At 42.0% G+C, this 18,568-nt stretch overlaps 1 protein-coding gene across 1 annotated transcript in view; it reads right to left on the bottom strand.

The window, feature by feature from the left end:
• The window catches only part of TTN (titin), a 271,719-nt gene that overhangs the window by 32,435 nt on the left and 220,716 nt on the right, over positions 1–18,568 (bottom strand). The window contains exons 284-286 of the mRNA XM_033112268.1: positions 17,978–18,565; positions 17,589–17,891; positions 371–17,476 (exon numbers count right to left, since the gene is read on the bottom strand). Coding sequence (XP_032968159.1) covers positions 371–17,476; positions 17,589–17,891; positions 17,978–18,565 — 17,997 coding nt within the window. The remainder of the gene's footprint in view (positions 1–370; positions 17,477–17,588; positions 17,892–17,977; positions 18,566–18,568) is intronic.

The following is an 18,568-nucleotide window of genomic DNA, read 5'->3' as shown; positions in this document are numbered from 1 at the left end:
AAAAATGAGGAATTAGATGAACAATCTTGTAAGAAACTTCATCATACAATTTCTGTACATGCACGCTATGTGTGTATATACATATATATGTATATCTAAATACATATACACATATATACACACATACATATATATGCAGTCAAATTCTATTATACTTAAATTCAACATACATTATCCAATTCCAGCTATGTAAATTTCTACATTTATTTTATCAACAAAAACTTTATTAGAGATTTCATTTTGTGCTGTAATATGAATTGTTTGAGGTGTGAATCAAAAGCATTTAAGATTAAACAGTAATTAAAATGATTCACACTATTCTAGGAAAATGAATATGAATATGTTCATTTTCTATGTCCTTAAAACATACCTGTTATTTTTATTCCTTCTTTTGTTTCAGCTGGTATACCAACACCAAACTCATTTTCTCCAGAGACTCTGAAGTAGTAAATTGCTCCTTCTTGTAAGTTGTTAATTTTGTAGGAGAGGCGGTTACAGTTGTTGGTCACAGAGACCCATGCTTTCTTACTGGCCTCACGTTTTTCTATGTGGTAATTCTTTACTGGTGCTCCACCATCGTTTTCAGGAACATCCCAGGATAACACAACAGACTCTTTGGTGACATCATGTACAGTAACATTGGCTGGAGGACCAGGAGAATCTAAAACTCTGACAACTAAGGTCAGTGAAGCAGCATTCAAACTATTCTGAATGGTTAATGTGTATTTTCCAGAATCATTTCTGTTGGCATTTTCAACAGTAAGTGACGTACGAGAGTCTGTGGAATCAATATAAGCTCTGGTGCGGAGGTCAGTATCTGGCTTACTCCACAAGACATTGGGTACTGGTCTTCCTCGGAAAGGCACAGTCATGGTAAATGAGGCACCGGCCTTGACAATCAAGGTCTTCTTCATTTCACTGTCAAGATCGAATACAGGCTCTTCTTCTCTTTCCTTTGCTATCTGGGGATCGGAACTATCACTGGGATCACCAGCACCGACTTTATTGACAGATCTTACTCTGAAAACATATTCAGCTCCTGTTGTTAGTCCACTTATTGTATATTCTGTGCCTCTTAAGCATTGAATGGCAGTGTTCCAGTCAGTTTCATCAGAAGTTTTGTATTCTACAGTGTATCCAGTTATTGGGGCCCCGCCATCAAATAAGGGCTTAACCCAGCTAATAGTTATATTTGTCTTGCCTGAGTCCACAATTTTTGGTTTGGATGGAGGAGATGGTAAGAATACTGGATCTTCTGCCCGAATTAGGGGAGTAGTTTCACTTGGAAGGCTTAGGCCAGCAGCATTTTCTGCATAGACCCGATACTCATATTCACATCCTTCCCGAAGTCCTGTTGATTTCACTCTCAAATCATAAACTGGTTTTTTGTTTACACGCACCCATCGCAGGCTGTTTTTCTCTCGTCTTTCAATGATATACCCAGAGATGTCATTGCCTCCATCACTCTCAGGTCTTGACCAGCAAAGTGTCATGAACTCTTTGGTCACAGATGTAACTTCCAAAGATGTGGGTGGACTTGGCACTGTAAATGGATCTAGTGCCTTTACAGGCATACTCTCTAGGGGCTCACCAACACCGTATTTATTAACACCTATTACTCTAAAGATGTATTCATTGCCTTTGAGTAACTTGGTCACTTTACAGGATGTTGTCCTTAACTCTCCTTCACATATTGTCCATGCAAGGCGGCTTGTTTCACGTTTTTCTACAATGTAATAGTCGATACTTGCACCACCATCTTCTTGGGGTGGTCCCCAGGAAAGAGAGCATTTCTCAGCAGTGAGGCCATTTATTTCAAGTGGTCCTGCTGGTGGGCCAGGCTTATCAAGTACCTTGCAATTAACTGCCATAGACCGAGTTCCTGCAACATTCTTCAGTGTTAGTACATACTGCCCAGTGTCTCGTCTGACACAGTCTTTCACTATTAACAAGGTATTATAGTCCGTTGAGACAATTTCTGTTCTTGCTCTTTCTTCAATTTCTACACCATCCTTGGCCCAGGAAACTACTGGCAGAGGTCGCCCTGCAATGTCTGCATTTATTTTAAGGACCTCTCCAGCTTTGACAACAATAACATCTCGGAACTTAACATCCATCATAATTCTCGGGGCCTCCATATCGTCTTTAACTGTAATAGGTCCAGTGGATTCAGACGGCTCACTAACTGAGTCAGCAGCATTTCTTGCAAAAACCCGGAATTCATAACGCTGATCTTCAGTAAGTTCAGTTACTTCAAAGTATGTTTCTTGTATGTTAGTAAAGTTGCACTTCAGCCACCGGCCATCTGGTAGTTCTCTACGTTCGATAATGTATCCTGTGATCTTAGCTCCACCATCATAACGTGGTTTAGACCATTTAAGTGACACTGATTTTCTTGTGATATTTGTGACTTCAGGTTGTCCAGGTGGGTCACAAGGGTCTCGTGCAGGGACTGGTTCACAAGATTTACTGCATTTACCAATTCCAGCAATATTCTCAGCATATACACGATACTCATACATCAGTCCTTCATCAAGGCCGGAGACTTTCATTTGTGTATTGGGGATGAGGATTTTATTTGCTTTTGACCAAAGAATGCTGCTTCTTTCTTTATATTCAAGGTGATAGCCAATTATTTGACTTCCTCCATCGTTAACTGGCACTTGCCAGCTTACAATCATGGTAGATTTTGTGGCATGCACAACTTTAGGAGTACCAGGAGGACCTGGGCGGCTGAATGGATACTCTGCAACAACAGCTGAAGATTCACTGTAGGTGCTCTTTCCATAGCGGTTTTCTGCGCAGACACGGAACTGATACTCGCTTCCTGTTGTCAAACGAACTATTTTAATGGATGTTCTTGCAACTGCTTGTGAAACTACGTGCCATGTTGTAGAAGTGGTTTCTCTCTTTTCAACGATGTAATTGCTAATATGGCAGCCACCATCATATTCTGGAGGATTCCAAGAAATAGTCATGTTGTCACAACTAACCTCATCAATCTGTATAGGTCCTGGAGGTCCTGGTCTGTCAAGGACAATTACTGTAATAGGAACTGTTATGGATCCAGCACTGTTTGAAACACATAACTCATAAGTTCCAACATCTTCCCTTGAAGCTTCCTTAATAGATAGTGATGTTACAGTCTTTGAAGAAGAAACATTGACTCTAGTTGTCTCCTTAAGAGTCTGACCATCTTTTTTCCAGCTTACAGTAGCTTGAGGTCTTCCTTTAAATGGAACATCAATCTTAAGTTGGTCATTAGCCTTTACATTGAAAGTATTGAAAGGAAGCTCAACTGAAGGCTTTATTTCAATATCCCTTGCAATGACTGGCACGCCAAGTTGTCTTGGATCACTTCTTCCTTTCTCATTAACTGCAGCTACCCTGAAGACATACTCCTCTCCTGCAGTTAGGCCGGATATAGTTGCTTCCAGAGTCTTAACTTGTGTGCAAGTGCTCCATTTCTCACTTCCTTTAGTCTGCATTTCAACTACATAACCAGTAATTTTGCTGCCACCATCACTTTCTGGTTTTTCCCACTTAATTGTAGCTGTATTACGGGTCACATCAACAAGAGTTACTCTTCCAGGTGGGAGGGGTGGTTCAGAAACTTTAATGGGTTCAGTTGTTTCAGCTGGCAAACCAATCCCATATTCATTGGAAGCCAAGACTCGGAAGTAGTAAGAACATCCTTCTTGTAGGTTTTCAATTTTAAAAGTATTCTTAGTGCAATTGTTTGTAACTGTAGCATATGCTTTTCTTGTAGCTTCTCGTTTTTCGATGATGTAGTTTGTAATCTTAGCTCCGCCATCAATAAGTGGTGGTTCCCAAGACAATGTCACTGAGTCTTTCTTTACTTCTCTTACAGTCAAATTCACAGGGGCACTTGGTGAGTCAAGAACTCGGACATTAACAAAAGCTGTTTTGGAGCCACTGTTATTTTCTAGTGTCAGATTATACCGACCACTGTCAAATCTGGTCACATTATCAATTACCAACATTGTATATGAGCTGGTCACTTCAATCTGGGCCCTTTCAGTGAGAATGCCTTCAGCTTTTTCCCACTTAACTTCAGGTTCTGGTCGACCTCTGATAGTGACAAATAAGCGTAAAGTAGTACTTGCCCGCAGAATGACCACCTTTCTGAGATCAGCATCAAGTTCTATTTCTGGTGGTTCTAGCCTATCTTGGGCAACAACTGAACCAGGTATAGTTGCAGGTTCACCTACACCTTCAGAATTGATGGCACAAATACGGAAATTATATTCAGTATTTTCTTTAAGCTTGGTCACTGTGAACTGCTTTCCTTGTAATCCAGTTGGTGGAGTGCAAGTTGTCCATTCATCATCAGTGGCTTCTTTGACTTCAATGACATAGCCCTTAACAGGTGCACCACCATCATAAATTGGTTTATTCCATGCCAGGGAGACAGAGGATCTGGAAGTGTCTGTCACTTTTGGATTAGTTGGTGGACCTGGTGGATACAAAGCATCACAGGCACGATAAAAAACAGATGGCTCACTGGGTTCACCCACGCCAGCTGCATTTTCAGCAGCAACTCTGAATTCATAGGAATGACCTTCAGTAAGGCCAGTTACCCTGAATCGGAGATCTGTTAGTGTTTTCTTGTTGCACTTGGTCCATCTAATGCCTTCCTTATCTCTTTTTTCAAGAATGTAACCCTCAATTTCAGCACCTCCATCATCCACTGGGCGTGCCCATGTTAGTACCATAGAATCTTTGGCAATTGCTGAGGCTTCAGGTGGTGAAGGAGGACCTGGTGGTTTATAAGGATTACAGGCTATAACAGGCTCAGATTCCAAGGGCTCTCCAATGCCATATTTATTCACAGCCATGACACGGAAAATGTATTCATTACCAGGAAGAAGTTTAGTGACTTTGTAGTTAAGAGCCTGGACTTCAGTTGAAACCTGGGTCCAGGAGAGTCTGCTTGTCTCTCTCTTTTCAATTATATAATGTGAAATATTAGCTCCACCATCTTGTAAAGGTGGGTTCCATGCCAGGTAACACTTTTCAGCAGTAACCCCAGAAACTTTCAGAGGTGCTTCAGGAGGTCCTGGCCTGTCAAGTACCTTTACAGTGATTGGTATAGACTTCGTACCACCAACATTGCTCAGTTTCAGAATATATTGTCCTCCATCAGTGCGTATACAATCTTTGACAACAAGAGTTGTTTTCTGAAAAGTAGACTTGATTTCCATCCTAGCGGCTGTTTCTTCAAGCTCTTTTCCATCTTTTGACCAAACAATATCAGGTATAGGTTTGCCGCGGATATCAGCTTCAAGGACGAAAGTCTCTCCTGCGTGAACAACGATGACATCTTTATATTTTGGATCCAGTGAGGCATTTGGTGCATCAATTTCATCTCTTGCAGTAATGGCACCGGTGCTTTCAGATGGTTCACTAAAGTTGCCAGCTGCATTTTTTGCAATTACTCTAAATTCATATCTTTGGTCTTCTACAAGTCCACTCACTGTAAATTCAGTTTCTAATACATTGGTAAAGCTGGCTTTCATCCAACGTCCATCAGGTAGATCTTTCTTTTCCACAACATAACCTGTTATTTTGCTACCACCATCATAGGCAGGTTTCTTCCATTTCAGCGTGACACTGTTTCTTGTAATAACGATGGCTTCAGGACGACCAGGTGGGTCACATGGATCACGAGCAACAAAACATTCTGACACTTTGCTAGGCTTGCCGATGCCAACAATATTTTCCGCAGAAACTTTGAACTCATACTCAAGGCCTTCATCAAGCCCAGTTGTTTTGAATTTGGTATCTTGAATGGGAGTCTTGTTTAATTTGATCCATAAAATGCTGTTCTTTTCTTTCTGTTCAAGATGGTAGCCAATAACTTTGCTACCTCCATCATTAACTGGCTCATGCCATTGAACAAGCATTTGATCTTTTGAGATTGATGTGACAAAAGGAGTTCCAGGTGGTCCAGGTACTTTAAATGGATATTGTACAATAACTGGTTTAGAATCCAGGGGTGCACTTTTCCCATACCTGTTTTCTGCAAAAATTCTAAACTGGTACTCCGTGCCTGTTTTCAGTCTGGTTATTTTGATTGTTGTTCTTGCAACTGTTGCTGATACCATCTGCCATGTGGTGGTGCTTGTATCTCGCTTCTCTACAATGTAGTTGTTTATTTGGCAGCCACCAGTGTAAGCTGGAGGTTCCCAAGATATGACCACAAAGTCTGCACTAACTTCATCAAACCGAACTGGTCCAACTGGAGGTCCAGGCTTTTCCAAAACAATAATGCTGAGATTTTCTGTTGCTGTGCCTGCACTATTTGTTGCTGTTATGGTGTATTTTCCAAAGTCATCTTTGTTACTTTCTTTAATGTGCAAAATAGCTGAAGTGTCTGTTTCCTCAACATTTACTCTTGTTGTCTGTTTAAAAGACTCACCATCTTTGACCCATGAAATTTTAGGTCTCGGTCGTCCAATAACTAGAATCTCGATTTTAAGATCTTCTCCAGCTTGGACACTGTATGTGTTAAATGGCAACTTAAGACTCGGCTGTATGGTCAAGTCTTTGGCTATGACAGGAACACCGAGCACTCTTGGATCACTTTTTCCTTTCTCGTTGAAAGCCTTGACACGGAACTGATACTCTTGTCCAGAACTCAGACCAGTTACAACTGCATTACAGACTTTGGATTCAGCCACAACACTCCATTTTTCAGTTCCTTTTGGCTGCATTTCAACAACATATCCCAGGACTCTACTACCACCATCATGTTCAGGTTTCTCCCACATGAGTGATGCACTGGTCTGGGACACATCAGTGAGTGTAACCTTTCCTGGTGGGGAAGGAGGTTCAGCAGCTTTAATAGCATCAACAGTTTCCACTGGAATGCCGACTCCAAATTCATTTTCAGCCATAACTCTAAAGTAATAAATGGCTCCTTCCGTAAGATTTTCAACTTTAAGGTTTGTTTTGTTGCATTTATTACTCACATTAGCATATGCTTTTCTGGTTGACTCACGTTTGTCAATAACATAGTTCTTGACCTTTGCACCCCCATCAATGATGGGTGGTTCCCATACCAGGATGACAGAATCTTTTTTCACTTCTTTGACGGCCAAATTCTGTGGTGGTCCTGGAGTATCAAGAACTTTCACGGTTACAAAAGCAGATTTGGTTCCACTGCTGTTTTCCAGTTTGAGAATATATTTTCCAGCATCATTTCTATCACAGTTATCTATTGATAGTTGGGTATAGTTCACTCCCTTTTCAATTTGGACCTTGTCTGTGAATTCACCTTCCTCTCGAGACCAAGTAATCTCAGGTGTTGGACGACCTTTGAATGGAATATGAATTCTGGCAGATCCACCAGCTCTTACAACGATTCCTTTCCTTAATTCAGAATCAAGGTCAAGTTCAGGTGCTTCAAGTTTGTCTTCTGGTTTCACAGTACCAGGAACTGATGTAGCCTCACCTAAACCAACTTTATTGAGAGCACAGACTCGTATTTTGTATTCTTGGTGTTCAGTGAGTTTTGAAATTTCAAATCGAGTGACTTTCAGGCCAGTCGGTGGAGTAACTATTTGCCATTCTTCTTCATCTGCTTTACAGATTTCTATTACGTATCCCAGGATCTCACTGCCACCATCGTAGATGGGTTTACCCCAGGCAAGTGTAATTGAATTTTTAGTGGTGTCTACAATGTGTGCATTGGTGGGTGGGCCAGGTTTGAACACAGGATCGCAAGCCTTATAATAAACTGTAGCTGGACTTGGTTCTCCAACTCCAGCAGCATTTTCTGCAGAGACTCTGAATTCGTACTCATGATCTTCTGTTAATCCTGTTACTCTTAGACGCAAATCTGTAATGCGGCGTTTATTACATTTTATCCACCGAATGCCACTTCTGTCTCTTTTCTCTACAATATAACCAATAATTTCACTTCCACCGTCACTCTCTGGACGGTTCCAGCAGACGGTCATGGAGTCCTTGGCAATGTTCGTGACTTCCAAGCTTTTTGGTGGTCCAGGAAGCACAAATGGATTTTTCATTAGTACTGGTGCAGATTCCAAAGGTTCTCCAACACCATATTTGTTGACAGCCATTATACGGAAAATGTATTCATTTCCTTCTAAGAGTTTGGTAACTTTCAGAGAATTGGTCACAACTTCTGAAGCAACAACAGTCCAGGCAAGTCGACTCGTTTCTCTCTTTTCAACAACATAGTGAGAAATGTCACTGCCACCATCTTGTAGTGGTGGAGACCATGTTAAAGTGCATTTTTCAGCAGTGACTCCAGTCACCTGGACTGGCCCTTCTGGAGGTCCTGGTCTATCTAATACTTTTACATTTACTGGGAATGACTTAGAACCTGCAACATTGGAAGCTCTTAAAATATACTGTCCACCATCAATTCTAATGGCATCCTTTACAATAAGTAAAGCCTTGAAATCTGTGTTCTTTATTTCACATCTAGCAGATTCTTCAACTTCTTTATCCCCTCTTAACCACTCAATGGTAGGTAGGGGCTTCCCATGGACATCAGCCTCAAGCCTGAATGTTTCTCCAGCATTTACCACAATTGTGTCTCTGAATTTTGGATCCATTGAAATTCTTGGGAGTTCAACCTCATCCTTGGCCGTTATTGGTCCAGTACTGTCAGAGGGTTTACTTATTGTACCAGCTGCATTCTTTGCAATGACTCTGAATTCATATCTTTGATCTTCAGTAAGACCTGACACAGTAAATTGAGTTTCAATGACATTTGTAAAACTGGCTTTCATCCAACGACCCTCAGGCAAATCACGTTTCTCTACAATGTAACCTGTAATCATACTTCCACCATCATATACAGGTTTGGTCCATTGTAAAGTAATTTCATTTCTTTTAACTATTATTGCTTCTGGGGTCCCTGGTGGGTCACAGGGATCTCTGGCTACATAGCATTCAGAAATCTTGCTTGCTTTGCCTACACCAACAATATTTTCAGCGTAAACTCTGAATTCATATTCAATGCCTTCTTCAAGATTGATTGATTTAAACTGGGTGTCATGAATAATAGTTTTGTTGACTTTTGTCCACAAAATACTATTTCTTTCCTTTCTTTCAAGGTGGTAACCGATGACTGGGCTTCCACCGTTATTGACTGGTTCATGCCATTGTATGACCATGGAGTCTTTGGAAATGGCTGTGACAAATGGTGTGCCTGGAGGGCCGGGTTCTTTGTAAGGATATTGAGCTATAATTGAATCAGACTCCAAGGCAAAGCTTTGTCCATATCTATTTTCAGCAAATATTCTGAATTGGTACTCTGTACCAGTTTTCAGTTTGGTCACTTTGAGTGTAGTTCTGGCAACAGTAGCAGAAACAACATCCCATATGGTGGTGGTTGTATCTCTTTTATGAACAATGTAGTTGGTGATCTGGCAGCCCCCTGTATATTCTGGAGGGTTCCAAGATAATGTAATACTTTCAGCACTGACTTCATCAAATTTAACAGGTCCTTTTGGAGGATCAGGTTTGTCTAGAGTTGTAATTTCAATGGATGCTGTTTTCTGACCAACAACATTAGCAACTGTGATTCCATAATGTCCACCATCATCTTTATGAGTTTCTTTAATACTGAGTACAGTGAGGTCAAGTGAATCAGCAACATTGATTCTTGTAGTCTGCTTCAGTGGGAGACCATCTTTAGTCCAGGTAATGGTTGGCTTAGGACGTCCAGAAATTGGCACTTCTATTTTCAAATCGTGTCCAACCTGTACACTATAACTGTTGAATGCAGGTCTTACATCTGGTTCAATGACCAGATCTTTAGCAACTATTGGAACTGCAAGGGACCTAGGATCACTTCTCCCCTTTTCATTTACAGCAATGACTCTAAAAAGATATTCTTCTCCCTGAGTTAGGTTGGTAATTACTGCTTCAAGGGACTTGACTCGGGCACACTCTGACCATTTCTCACTCTGTTTAGCTTGCATTTCCACAATATACTGAATGATTTTACTGCCACCATCATGTTCAGGCTTTGTCCAACTCAAAGAGACACTGTTTCTGGTGACATCATCCACAGTTATTTTTCCTGGAGGTTGTGGGACTTCTGCAACTTTAATTGGATCAGCAGTGCGGGCAGGAAGGCCAATACCATATTCATTCTCAGCTGTGACTCTAAAGAAATAACTGCAGCCTTCTTGGAGTTGATCAATTTTCCAAGAATTCTTATGGCAATTTGTTACAACTGCAGCATATGCTTTTCTTGTGGCTTCACGTTTCTCAACAATGTAGTTTTTGATTTTGGACCCCCCATCCAACAAAGGAGGTTCCCATGTAATTGATACTGAGTCTTTAGTGATTTCTGTGACTTTCAGGTTAACAGGTGGACTTGGTGTGTCCAGGACTCTCACAGTAACAAAGGCAGACTTTGTTCCACTGCTGTTTTCTAACGTGAGAGTGTATTTTCCACTATCATATCGGTTGACGTTATCAAGAACAAGAGAGGTAAAACTGCTAGTGACATCAATTATAGCTGCATCTCGGATTTCGCCATCCACCTTCCCCCATTTAACTTCTGGTGTAGGACGACCTTTAATAGGAACAAATAACCTTAAGGAGCCACCTGCCCTTATGTTTATAATTTTTCTTAGTTCTAGGTCAAGATCAATGTCTGGTGCTTCCAATTTTTCTTCTACTATAATAGGTCCAGGGACATCAGCATGTTCTCCAACTCCAGCTTTATTAACAGCACAGATACGGAAGTTATATTCATGTTTTTCCAATAGTTTCTCTACTTCTATATTTGTTTTATTGATTCCAGTTGGTGGAGTGCACATTGTCCATTCACCAACGCTCACATCACATTTTTCAACAATGTATCCTTGGATTTCACAGCCACCATCATATATTGGTTTGCTCCAAGAAAGGAAGACGGAAGATCTGGTAATATCTACGACTTTGGGATTGTTTGGAGGTCCTGGTTTATAAATAGGATCACAAGCCTTTTGGTAAGCAGAAGGTGGGCTTGGTTCACTAAGTCCAGCAGCATTCTCAGCTGAGACTCTGAATTCATAACTGTGATTTTCTATGAGTCCAGTTACTCTCAAGCGCAATTCCCCAATCAGACGTTTGTGGCATCTTGTCCATCTAATGCCCTCTTTATCCCGTTTTTCAAGAACATATCCAAGAATTTCGCTGCCACCATCAGATGCTGGCCTTTCCCATACAACAATCATTGAGTCCTTGGTCACTGCTGTGATTTCTGGAGCTCTTGGTGCATCTGGGACTACAAATGGATTCTTGGCAACTACTGGCTCAGATTCAAGAGGTTCACCAACACCATATTTGTTTACAGCCATTATACGGAAAATATATTCATTGCCTTCAAGAAGCTTAGTAACCTTGCAGCTGAGAGTCTGCACATTGGCGTCAACCACAGTCCAAACCAAGCGGCTGGTTTCTCTCCTTTCCACAATATAATTTATGATGTCACTCCCACCATCCTGTAGTGGGGGTTTCCAAGCTAGCGTGCATTTTTCTGCTGTAACTCCCGTTATAACAACAGGTCCTTCAGGTGGCCCTGGTTTATCAAGAATTTTGACGTTTATAGTAACTGATCTCTCTCCTGCAACATTTTTGGCCTTCAATATGTAACTTCCACTGTCGACACGTACTGCATCCTTTACACTGAGACTGGTGGCAAAGTCAGTGCTCTTGATTTCTAATCGAGCTGTATTTGAAAGCTCCTGATCACCTTTTATCCACTGAATGGTTGGTATTGGTTTTCCGTAAATATCTGCATCAATCTTGAAAACTTCACCAGCATGAACCACAATCGTGTCTTTGTATTTGGGATCCATACTTATTCGTGGTGGATCTACCTCATCTCGTGCTGTTATTGCTCCTGTGCTTTCTGAAGGCTCACTCAACACTCCCGCAGCATTTCGAGCTATAACCCGGAACTCATATCTTTGATTTTCCACTAGGCCAGTTACTTCAAATTGAGTGTCAATGACATTTGTAAAACTGGCTTTCATCCAACGGCCCTCTGGCAATTCTTTCTTCTCAACAATATAACCAGTAATCTTGCTTCCACCATCATAAGTGGGTTTCTTCCACTGAAGAGTCACAGAATTCCGTGTGACAATGATTGCCTCTGGCCGCCCTGGTGGATCACATGGGTCACGAGCTACATAGCATTCTGACACTTTGCTTGGCTTGCCAATGCCCACGATGTTCTCTGCGGAGACTCTGAATTCATATTCAATGCCTTCATCGAGGCCAGTTGTTTTAAACTTTGTTTGTGGAATAGGTGTTTTATTCAACTTAACCCAAAGGATGCTATTTCTTTCCTTGCGTTCTAGATGATAGCCAATGACTTTGCTGCCTCCATCACTGACTGGCTCATTCCATCGTACCTCCATGCTGTCCTTGGAGGAGAGCGTTACGTATGGCGTGCCAGGAGGACCAGGAACTTTGAATGGATACTGGGCTACAATAGGCTCTGAAGTGAGGTAGGTACTCTTTCCATACCTGTTTTCAGCTGCAATCCTAAACTGATACTCACATCCAGTCTTTAATCTGCAAGCTTTTATTGTTGTCCTCGCAACTGTAGCTGACACAATTTGCCAGGTGGTTGTAGAAGTGTCCCGTTTTTCGACAATGTAATTATTGATAGAACTTCCACCATCATATTTAGGTGGGCCCCAGGAAAGAGTAATACTATCAGCTGTCACTTCATCCACTTTAACTGGTCCAGTTGGAGGCCCTGGTTTGTCAAGAACAACAATAGAAAGGGTTTCAGTAGCTTCACCAGCTGAGTTAGTCAGTTTAATTGTGTAACTTCCAACATCTTCTCGGCAGGCTTCCTTTATTGTCAACAATGAATTATTTTCTGTGCTCTCTGCATTTACTCTAGTTGTCTGCCTCAGTGGTACATCATCTTTCTGCCAGGTTACAGCCGGTCTAGGGCGTCCAATGAATGGAATATCAACTTTCAGGTCTTCACCTGCCAGTACAGTGAAAGTATTGAATAAGTGTTTGAAGGCTGGTGGAATGACAAGATCTTTGGCAATTACTGGCACACTCAGTTGTCTAGGATCACTGATGCCCTTTTCATTCTGAGCTGAAACACGGAAAGAGTATTCTTCACCCTGAATTAATCCAGTTATAGTAGCTTCAGTGACTTTGACTGTGGCACATGTGGCCCATTTGTCACTGCCTTTGCTCTGCATCTCTACAATGTAGCCTAGAATTCGACTGCCTCCATCATGCTCTGGTTTCTCCCAAGAAAGTGTTACACTGTTTCTTGTGACATCCACCAAAGTTATTTTTCCTGGAGGAAGAGGTCGTTCTGATGCTTTCACAGATTCTGCGGTTTCAGCAGGCAGCCCGATGCCATATTCATTTTCAGCGAGAACCCTGAAATAGTAACTGCAGCCTTCTTGAAGCTGATCTACTTTCCAGGAAGTTTTGTGACAATTTGTTGCAACAGTTGAATATGCTTTTCTTGTTGATTCCCGCTTTTCAACAATATAGTTCTTTATTTTTGAACCTCCATCAAGGAGAGGGGGCTCCCATGTCAGTGTGACAGATGTCTTAGTGACCTCCTTTATCTTTAGATCTTGTGGAGGGCCTGGTGTATCTAGTACTCTAACATTGACAAATGCAGATTTGCTGCCTGAGCTGTTTTCTATAGTTAGTATGTATTTGCCACTATCAAATCTGTTTACATTTCCAACAATCAGCAGGGTGTAAGAGCTTGTGGATTCAATGCTAGCTTTATCTAAAGATTCTCCATGTTCCCGGGTCCACTTCACCTCAGGTGCAGGCCTTCCTTTGATTGGAACAAAAAGTCTCAGGGTACAACAAGCTCTGATAGTAACAACTTTGCGCAGCTCAGCATCCAGGTCAATCTCTGGAGGCAGCATCCTGTCTTCAGCCTTTGGAGTTCCAGGAACAAGTGCAGGTTCTCCAATGCCTTCAGAATTCATGGCATAGATGCGAATTTTATATTCCTGATTCTCTATGAGGTTGGTGATAGTGTAAGAAGTGGCTTTGAGCCCAGCTGGTGGAGTGACAACCTGCCATTCATCTTCTTCTGGAAGAGCAATCTCAACCATATACCCAGTGATTTCTGAACCACCGTCATAGATAGGTTTATTCCAAGCAATTGAAATGGAGGATCTGCTTGTATCTAGAACACGTGGGTTACCTGGTGGGCCAGGTTTAAACACAGCATCACAAGCCTTATAAAACGGGCTAGTAGGACTTGGTGCACTAATTCCAGCAGCGTTTTCAGCCATAATCCTGAACTCATATTGATGTCCTTCTGTCAGTCCAGACACTTTATATCTTAGATCAGTAAGGGTTTTTTTGTTACATTTCACCCAGCGTTGCCCAGCTTTGTCACGCCGTTCCACAATATAATTGATGATTTCACTTCCACCATCAGAGTCAGGATGTCCCCAGCAGACGACCATCGAATCTTTAGTAATGGTTGTAACTTCAGGGTTTTTGGGTGGATCAGGGGGTCCATAAGGATCTACTGCAAGCACAGGCTCTGATTCCAGTGGCTCTCCAACTCCGTATTTATTTACTGCCATGACCCGGAATATGTATTCATTGCCTTTCAGAAGTTTAGTGACCTTTAGTTTTGTTACTTGGACTTCTGAGGCTACATTTGTCCATGCCAATCTGCTGGTTTCACGTTTCTGAACTACATAATGATCAATTTTGGCACCTCCATCATCCAGTGGAGGCAACCATGACAATACACATTTTTCTGATGTCACTTCAGATACAGCTAACGGTCCTTCAGGTGGGCCTGGTCGATCAAGAACTTTGACATTGAAAACGTGTTTGGCAAAACCACCAGGGTTAGTTGCTGTAAGGGTATAGGCACCACCATCCCTTCTTAATGAATCCTTGTTTACCAGATTAGTAGAGAAATCTGCAATTTTTATTTCTAATTTTCCTGTGCCTTCAAGCTCCTTTCCATCTTTGGTCCATTCCATTGTTGGAGGTGGGCGACCAGAAACATCAGCTTCGAGCTTGAATGTTTCCCCTGCTTTTAGTATAATTGTGTCCTTAAATTTAATATCCACCCTTATCCTTGGTGCCTCAATGTCATCCCTGCATGTAATAGCATCGGATGGCTCAGATGGTGGACTAATAGCACCAGCAGCATTTTTGGCAATCACGCGGAATTCATATGCAGCATCTTCTGTTAGGCCACTGACTGTAAATTCATTCTCCAAAATGTTGCTGAAGTTGGCCTTCAGCCACCGTCCATTAGGAAGGTCTCTCTTTTCAACTATATAACTAGTAATTTTAAAGCCTCCAGTATATTCAGGCCTAGCCCATTTAAGTGTCACTGTGTGTCTAGTAATATTTAGAGGAACTGGTTTCCCAGGTGGGTCAATGGGATCCAAAGCCAGCATAGGTTCAGATGGCTTGCTTGGCTTGCTTTTGCCTGCCATGTTTTCTGCAATCACTCGGAATTCATAAGCAATACCATCTGTAAGTCCAGTTGATTTGAAAATGTTGCCTGGCACTAATGCTTTGCTTACAGTCTGCCAGAGAATACCATTTCGTTCTTTTCTTTCAATGTGATATCCTAAAATGGGGCTTCCACCATCAGAAAGAGGTTCATGCCAACTAATTGTCATTGAATCCTTGGTAACTGCAGTTACCTGAGGGGTACCAGGAGGCCCAGGAACCTTAAATGGATAGTTGGCAACTATAGATGCTGATGTGATGCCTGGTCCAATTCCATATCTATTTTGAGCTTTTACCCGGAATTGATACTCCACTCCTGTCGTCAGGCGAGTGGCCTTATAGGTAGTGCGTATAACGGTGGTTGCTAACTCAACCCACGTAGTCCCATCAGTCTGCCGCATTTCTATTACATAGTTGCTTATTGGTACACCGCCATCATTCTCAGGTGGGTCCCAAGAGAAGATTACAAAATCAGATGAAACCTCATCAAATTTGATTGGTCCAGTAGGTGGTCCTGGGATATCATGGACTTGAATGGTGACGACATCACCAACCTCTCCTACAATGTTCCTTGCTGTTAATGGATAGGGCCCACTATCACTTCTCACACACTCATTGATATTTAAGATGGTTGAAGTTGCTGTATTTTCAACATTAACTCTCTGTGTCTGTTTAAGAATTTGGTCTCCTTTTTTCCATGTAACTGTGGGCTTTGGTCGACCAAGAACTGGAATTTCAACTTTGATGTTGTCACCAGCTCTGGCAATGACTAATTTCTGATAAATGCCACGGAGATCCAATTCGGGAAGCATTGTCTGCTCCTTGACAATGACGGGTCTGCTTTCTCTAGGGGCACTTCGCCCTGCACTGTTCACTGCCATCACTTGGAAGGTGTATTCTTCCCCTTCAGTTAGATTCTTCACAACACATTCTAACCCTTTCACCGTTGTGATGTGGGCCCACTGGTCAGAGCCTTTCCTTTGGGCTTCAATCACATAACCAGTGATCTTACTGCCACCATCGTGTTTTGGTTTAGGCCATGCCAGGCTGACTGTGCTCTTAGTTATGTCCATAATGTTCAGACTGTCTGGTGGTGATGGTGCTTCAGAGGCTTTTACAGGCTCCTTTGTTTCTGTTGGCTCACCAATTCCATATTCATTTTCTGCCATCACTCTGAAAAAGTATTCACTACCTTCAGTCAAGCCAGTAACTTTATATGTGCATTTATGGCACTTAGTGGTGACTGTGGAATAGGATTTTCGTGTTGCTTCTCGTTTCTCCACAATATAGTTTGTTATACGTGAGCCCCCATCTATGAGAGGGAGGTCCCAATGCAGGGTGACACTGTCCTTTGTGATGTCAGTAGGCCTCAGGTTAAGGACGGGTCCTGGTGTATCCAAGACTCTGACGTTAACAAAGCCACTTTTCTTCCCAGCAGGGTTTTCAATAGTCATCACAAATTTACCAGTGTCATATCTGTTACATTCTGGGATAATCAGAAGAGTAAATGATTCAGTATTTTCGATGTTAGCTCGGTTTTTAAGGTTGATATCATCTTTGGTCCATGTCACTTCAGGAGCAGGACGACCTTTAATTGGCACAAATATTCTAATACTGAGTCCTGCCCTAACAACCAGGGTTCTTCGAAGCTCAGCATCTAGTTCAAAATCAGGAACCATTTCCCTTTCTACAATTTCAACATCTGGAATCACTGCTGGCTCCCCAACCCCTGCATCATTGATGGCACTGATTCTAAAATTGTATTTTTCTTTAGTCTGAAGATCAGGGACAACAAACTCAGTGATTCGGAGGGCAGTTCCTGTTGTATCTTTTATCCATTCCGCATCTCCTACTTTTTGATGCTCCACGACATAGCCAGTGATTTCAAGTCCACCATCATAATGAGGCTTGCCCCATGCTAAAGAAGCTGATTTCTTGGTAGTATCAGTGACACGTGCATTTGAAGGTGGCCCTGGAGGATCTAGAAAATAAATGAAGACACCAAAGTATATGTTAAGAGTTTGGTTTTTGGATAAATTATATAAAATATTGGCACCCCCAAATGAGCCATGTTGAAAAAGGTAAATACTAACATGCCACATCTTTTATTTGAACAAGATTTGAAGCATCACTAGGTGGACCAATTCCTGCTCTGTTTTCTGCACTGACACGGAATTCATAGGAGTTTCCTTCTTGCAGTCCTGTTACTTTGCATCTGAGATCGGAAACTGGTGTCTTGGTTGCTCTCACCCATCTCAAGCCTTTCTTTTCTCTCCTTTCTACATGATATCCTGTGATCTCACTGCCACCATCATCAACTGGCCTTTTCCAACTGACAGTGGCTGTGTTTTTAGTGACATTTGATACCTCTGGTTTTCCAGGAGGGCCAGGGGGACCTAAAAAGGAAGCACATTTATGAGAAATCCGTATTTCCTAAACTCTGCTGTATTTAGATATCAATTCCCTCACATGCTGTACATACCAAATCTGTCCACCATTTTGACAGGTTCAGACTGTACAGGCTCTCCTTTGCCATACTGGTTTACAGCTGAGACCCGGAAGAGGTACTCGTTTCCTTGGATAAGTTTGGTTGCCACATGCCTGCAAGACTGAATATCTTCAGCAACCACTGTCCACAAGAGTCGGCTGGTTTCTCTCTTTTCAAGAACATAGGACTTAATTGGTGAGCCACCATCTTCCAAGGGAGGTGTCCATGTAAGTGTTGCTTTTTCAGCAGAAACATTACTGATTTCAATGGGACCTGGGGGACCAGGAACATCGAGAACTGTTACCTTCACATGTTCCTCCTTCGTGCCAAAAGGATTGGTAGCAGTGATGGTGTATTCACCAGCATCTTTTCTAGTGGCATACTTGATAGCAAGCATGGAAGATGTTGGCGTGGAAGTTATCTGAATGATATCTGATAATCTAATGTCTTTTCCTTCCCTGGACCAACTTGACTTTGGGAGGGGTTTGCCAAGAATGCTAATGGCACTCAAAACAATGGTATCATCTGCTTTAACTGTTAGCCCATCTTTTATTGTGGGATCGAGGACAATGGTTGGTGCCTCTG

Source organism: Rhinolophus ferrumequinum, chromosome 8 (assembly GCF_004115265.2).
Source record: "Rhinolophus ferrumequinum isolate MPI-CBG mRhiFer1 chromosome 8, mRhiFer1_v1.p, whole genome shotgun sequence".
Classification (NCBI taxonomy): domain Eukaryota; kingdom Metazoa; phylum Chordata; class Mammalia; order Chiroptera; family Rhinolophidae; genus Rhinolophus; species Rhinolophus ferrumequinum.
Note: the sequence above shows the minus strand (reverse complement) of the source record. Positions and strands in the feature narration are given on the sequence as shown.